Source organism: Mustela nivalis (assembly GCF_964662115.1).
Source record: "Mustela nivalis genome assembly, chromosome: 2".
Classification (NCBI taxonomy): Eukaryota; Metazoa; Chordata; class Mammalia; order Carnivora; family Mustelidae; genus Mustela; species Mustela nivalis.
The window spans coordinates 90566961-90572960 of record NC_139021.1 but is presented as its reverse complement, the minus strand read 5'-3'; the positions used below and the strand labels follow the sequence as shown (position 1 = coordinate 90572960).

Sequence of the window (6000 nt, the reverse complement as noted above, 5' to 3'; positions counted from 1 at the left end):
TTACAAGTAGGCAGCGAGGCAGGCAGAGAGAGAGGAGGAAGCAGGTTCCCTGCTGAGCAGAGAGCCCAATGCGGGGCTCGATCCCAGATTCAGATCCTAAGACCATGACCTGAGCCGAAGGCAGAAACTTTAACCCACTGAGCCACCCAGGTGCCCCAATAAAATAAAATTCTGAGAAGACAGAAATATTCTCAGAATGAATAATGAGGTTTTGTAAGTGTATATGTACATAAGAGTGTTTCAATTACAGGTACTGAGCTTCCCATTTGTGATAAAATCTATGACTGCATTGATTTTTGAGGCTTTACAACTTCCTGAGTCAACAAGTTAACTGGCTTTTTAACTGGCTAACAAGCCAGTTAAAAAGTCAGATGTGGACAGAACTTGTCTGCAATTATCACCATCTTGGTAGCTTAAACAACTTCCATTTATGTTTTGACAGCATCTGTGAGTCAGGAGTCCGGGGCATGGGTCAACTGGGTTCTCTGCAGGGCTTTAATCTATATGTCAGTTCAGGATCTGTGGTCTCCTTTTAAGGCTTGACGGGGGAGAGAGCTGCTTGTAGGCTCATGTGTTTATTAGCAGCATTAAGATTAAAGCATTTCTTGAGAAAATGTCTACAGTTGGTAAAGTATTGAATTTGGTCAATGTTTTGCTAGTTAATTTTGATTCTGTTGTGGGGAGGATAGGATTTAATCTATTAAATGCCATTATCCATCAGTCTAACCTAATACAATGGTAGGTATATGTCAGCAGAAGTTCATCAACATCCAAATATAAGTGGACATTCGTAAAAAATGTATGATAATGGTTACTCAAACAATGTTTGCAAGAATAGTTAACAAAGAATAACAGTAAGCAGGGAGAATGTATTAGTTTCTTATTGCTTCATAACAAATTATCCCCAAACTTAGTGGCTTAAAACAGCCAACATATTATCATCTCATTTATTTTATTTTCTGTGGGTCAGGAATCTGGGCATGCCTTAGCTGGGTCCTAGCAGCATGGTAATTAGGTGTTGGGCAGAACTGCAGTGTCATCTTCAGACTTAACTAGGGCAGGGTATGCTTTCAAGCTCAAACAGCAGTGCTTGTTGACAGGATTCAGTTCTTCATGGCTATTGAACTGAGGGCCTTACTTCCACGGCTGTTGGCCAGAAGCGGATATCAGTTCCTTGCAAGCTGGGCTTCACTCTGGGGTGGCTCTCCATACAGCAGTTGGTGATCCTTGGGGGAAGCAAGAGAGCAAGAGAGAGTGTTATAGATGGAATCTAATCTTTCTAAAACATAATCTCAAAAGTGATATCCCAGCACTGTTGTCTTACTTTATTCACTGAAAGCTAGTTAGTAAACTCAGCCCCCATAAAAGGCAAGGGAATTATAAAAACAAGGGCATGGACACCAGGAGGGTATCACTGGGAGCCATCTTAGAGGTTTGCCTACTACAGAGAGTGAAACAAACATTAAAAGAATGCTGAGTAGCGTCACTTGATGTTATGAGACAGAGCTGGGACTGACGAGAAAGAAAAAGCAACTGGTGCTGCACATTCAGAAATTAAGAATAGAGCCTTTCTTTTCCCAAAACTTTAGACACAGGTTAAGAGATGGGGTAGGGGTGCCTTGGTGGCTTAATCAGTTAAACGGCTGCCTTCTGCTGGGGTCATGATATCAGGGTCCTGGGATTGAGCCCCACATCAGGGTCCCTGCTCAGCGCTGCTTCTTCCTCTCCCTCTGCTACTCCCCTTGCTTGTGCTCTCTCATTCTCTGTCAAATAACTCTTAAAAAAAGAAAGAGAGAAAGAAAGAAAGAAAGAAAGAAAAAAAGAACGAATGAAAGACTTCAGACTCTGAGTACTACTACAGCAGCATCAGCATTTACTACCAGGCCCAGCATTGTAAGGGCAACCAGAAATGAAGTGAGAATTGACTTGGGATTCAGAATTTTATCTGAACACTAGCTCTGTTGCAACTATTGGTAGATTCACGCTCTTAGCAAAGTAATTTAAGCTCTTTGGGGTTTATTTTCATTTCTTATAAAATGGGGATGGTAGTATCAAATATTTCTAATTGTATTTGCGAGGATGGTATTGAGAGCCATGATAGTTCCATAATATTAATGGCAATGTTTCTACTGTGCTGCTATAGTGAAAAATAAGGATGTAAAATCTTTGCTTTTTGAACATACTTCCTAATTACTTACAAATTTTATATTAGACGTTTCTGAAAGAGCTTTCCTACTTAGACATAGATTTTAGTGTTTCACTATCATGCATACCTCAAAAGCAAAATATGAATGCAATAAATTCATTTAATTCTAAAGAGGTTTTCTGCATTTTCTAACTTCTCTGAATCATTTTTCAACACAAAATTGTCAATGCCCTATTTTGCTATGACTTCTAACAATATACTTCTCTTAATTCAATATATAAAAATATTTCCATATTTAATCACTACAAAACATTCTTAATGAGATTTCTTTATGTGTATTGTTGAACAGATTAAGGTTGTGCAAACCTGCGCTGTCTCCCTTACAGCACATCCCAGGCACGAGTTCATAATACACGAGATTGCCATACTGCACACGCCTCTTCTAAAAATTAAAAAAAAAAAAAAAAATTAAATTCCCCTCCCTTCCATTGCACATGCATTTTAAAAATATTCTCTGTCTTTTTGTTCTACATTATGATAACTGACTCAAAAGATGTCCCAATAAACTTTTTCTTTTAATTTTTACTTTGAATCAGGAGTGGAATCTTAAAAAGCCACCCACACAGCCCTGAGCTCCAGCATACTCTTGGGCTAAGGGACCTGAAAGAAGGCCTCCGAGGGCGGAGCCCACTTGACGCACTCCGGGAAGCGGAGGACGAGGGGCGGGGCAGCGCGCTCCCGGAAGTGGCGCTGACGTCGCTGTGCGTGCAGGCGGCTGCGTCGGGCTGCAGGAGAAGATGGCGGTCTCCACAGGTCTGTTCCCGGGTTGGGCTGCCTGCATTCCCACTCCAGCCCGGCTTTGCCCCTCTGCCTGCTTCTGGCGGCCGAGTCCTGACTTTATGGGAGAATCCGGAGTGCGCCTTCTCGGACACCTGGCTCCCAGTGGAGCGAAGCCCGGGAGCGGGGAGGGTCCAGGCGAGCAGGGCGCCGGCGCTGAGGGCCCGGGGCGGCCGTCGGGGGCGGCGGGTCGTGCTTGCGCGTCGGCCGCGCGCCCGCGGGCTGGGGGCGGGGTGGCTCCGGCGCGGGCGCACTGGCTGGGTCTGGCTGGTGCGGGTCCGAATGCGGAGCGGAAGACGGTGTGGGAGGGAGGAGAGGAGGCCCACGGTGGGCGGTGTCAAACTCAGGCACGGAAGGGTTTCGGGGTAAGGGGCATCCTGGGTAGTGTGGGGATTACGTTCTCTTGGACTTGCCTTTAAATGGGTGGAGGAGAAGAGCACGAAGAAGACTGTTGCTCTTTGTAATAGCGGAAAAATGATGACTATTCTTACCTGACTGAATACGTGTTGTCTTTTTATTCATTTAAATACAAAACTAGTGCAAGTTAAAAGCATGGAGCAAGGAAAAGCTAATTGAAGTGGTGTTTTAGATAGGCTGTTAAGCTGTTCTCTTGTACGGTGTACAGTGCTTGGTTTCCAATGAGCACAGACTTTGAAATTAAATATTAACGCTGAAATTTTCAAAGCATGACCATTTAAAAAAATGTTAAAAATGAAAATGTTAAGTTTGACTACTTAAACATACGCTTTTGCTCTTTCATTTTTCTTAGTCATTATTGAAACCAGGTTATAGAACAGTGTGATTTAGTTTTTCACGCCGTCATTGCATAATAGAACGAATTTTTAAACCTATATTGTGCTAAAGAATGGTTGCATTGTATGTTACTGTAACTTGTAATACCTCAGATTACATTCAACATACATTTTAATGAATGTGTCTTTTAAGGCTCATCTTTATTTACAGATGTCATAGGTGATGGGATCCTTAACAGTTTTAGCGTTGGGAAAATACTTGAGGTCAGAGCGAACTAGTAAAGGATTATTTAAAAAATGAGATTTTACTCTTAAAACTGTTCGAAATCCAGTGCGCTTGTGAATGGGTCATATCTTTTTAAGCATTGTGCTTAGTACCTATGGGTTCTTGAAAATTTAATAATAAAATGGTGCATTTTAATTTGATAGTTTTCACTTTGCGGATTGCATTGTTTATTTAAACATGGTTTTTCCCCCCTAACATTATACCTATAAGAAAGTGTGGAGATATTTTGGAAAGACCAAATATTAGATGACATTAATGGCAGATATTTTTTGTTAACCACTTTTAGGTTTTTTTAAGTCACTTTTAGACATTTTATAATATAAATTATAAAGATGTTGCTGATTGTAAAAAAAAAAAAAAAAAAAGATGTTGCTGATTATTGGCACATTTCCTTATACATCGAATGCCTATGTTTTCTAGTTTATACTTCAGCATCACAATGTTACATTTTCACTGTTCTTAGATTTATGAAATTTGAAGACTTAGCATAATTAATAAGGATGTAATTTAGGCATTTGGGTTTTCTTAAACCACTGAAATTCATTTTGAAACTTGCTAAAAACTTGCCCTGGTGAATTTCACTATTCTATTCATTTTATGTGCCTTACAGTATTGACAGTATTGACTTGAGAGGGATAGGAGTGCAGCTTTGGGCTTTTCTTTTCTTTCTTTCTTTCTTTTTTTAAGATTTTATTTATTTACTTGACAGAGATCACAAGTAGGCAGAGAGGCAGGCAGAGAGAGAGAAAGAGAGAGAGAGAAAGGAGGAAGCAGGCTCCCGGCTGAGCAAAGAGCCCAATGCGGGATTTGATCCGAAGACCCTGAGATCATGACCTGAGCCGAAGGCAGAGGCTTTAACCCACTGAGCCACCCAGGCACCCCTGGGCTTTTTAAATTAAACTTGCTGTTAGCTATATTTTTGTATTTGCTTCTTGGTGTCATGGAAGGGAAATAGTCAGTATATATTTGTGAAATAAATGTGATGTAACTGGAAATTTAAAGTGAGATGAGCTAGATGGATGTAATAATGTACATGTTTGGGGGTGTCTGGCTGGCTCAGTCTGAGCATGGAACTCTTGATTTCGTAGTCTTGGGTTCAAGTCCCATTTTGGGTGTAGAGATTACTAAAAAAAAGAAATAAATAAACTTTGAAAAAAGGGAATCATTTAGAAATGTACATAGACAAAATAATCTTGGATAAAATTAGTTATTTGGTAGGCCAAAAAGAAGAGACACCTGACAAATACTTTTTGATCTTTTCTAAGGCAGTATATTTTAATGTGCGTTATCTAAGTCATATACTTTTACCCTTCCTCTTATTAGAAGAAAATTGGGGAGAAAAAATTCTGATTAGAATGGGAGCTATTGGTTCTCTTGCTTTGCAGATGAGAAGACCGAGGCCTAAAGAAATACAAGATTATACATAGTGATAGACTCGAGATTATAATTTGGGGTTTTTTGTTCTCAGTCTAATGTTCTTTCTGTTATGAGGAACTGTGAATTTGTGAATTTCCCTCAAATTTGTGAATATTCCTCAAATCATGAATCTTACTTCCTTTTATGCTTAAAAGAGTGACTTCCACACTTTTCATTCTAGCAGAATCTTTGTTTCAGACTGTTAAGATTCTTCTTATGAATGGAAATGGGGCTATGGTGGAGACCCACTGCCTGGGTTCCCCTTTTCCAAGAGGCATAGTCACTTCTGGGGTTCAAGAGGATTTCATAGGACATAGCTTAAGAAAAACTACTTCAAGGAATAGTAATTTATTAGTACATTTAGTATCTTTGATTAAAAAACTTAATTATATCCCAGCACTAAGAAAAGACATAGATAAAAAAATTTGTGCAAAAAAAATACTCCAAAAAAATTTTTTTGGGGGCACCTGGGTGGCTCATTTGGTTAAGCAACTGTCTTTGGCTCAGGTCATGATCCTGGAGTCCCAGGATCTAGTTCTGCATGGGGTTCCCTGTTCAGCAGG

General features: G+C 40.2%; 1 protein-coding gene and 1 long non-coding RNA gene across 5 annotated transcripts in view; one reads left to right on the top strand and one right to left on the bottom strand.

The window, feature by feature from the left end:
• Positions 1 to 865: 865 nt before the first annotated feature.
• On the bottom strand, positions 866 to 2835 carry LOC309857570. Of its 2 annotated transcripts, none has more exons than XR_014307781.1 (3): positions 2769 to 2835; positions 2513 to 2588; positions 866 to 1226 (listed from the first exon to the last, which is right to left on the bottom strand). It is a non-coding gene; the product is annotated as an uncharacterized lncRNA (long non-coding RNA). The 2 variants fall into 2 exon arrangements; XR_014307782.1 differs by having other exon boundaries at positions 2733 to 2816.
• Positions 2836 to 2884: 49 nt separating this feature from the next.
• The window catches only part of UBE2V2 (ubiquitin conjugating enzyme E2 V2), a gene marked incomplete at its 5' end in the record, with an annotated part of 53894 nt that continues 50778 nt past the window's right edge, over positions 2885 to 6000 (top strand). Inside the window, one exon of one of the 3 annotated variants that reach the window (XM_082718868.1) lies at positions 2885 to 2959. In XM_082718868.1, the coding sequence (XP_082574994.1) occupies positions 2944 to 2959 (16 nt within the window). Of the gene's footprint in view, positions 3349 to 6000 lie in introns of all 3 variants that reach the window. The other 2 variants (XM_082718867.1, XM_082718869.1) reach the window with 2 other exon arrangements.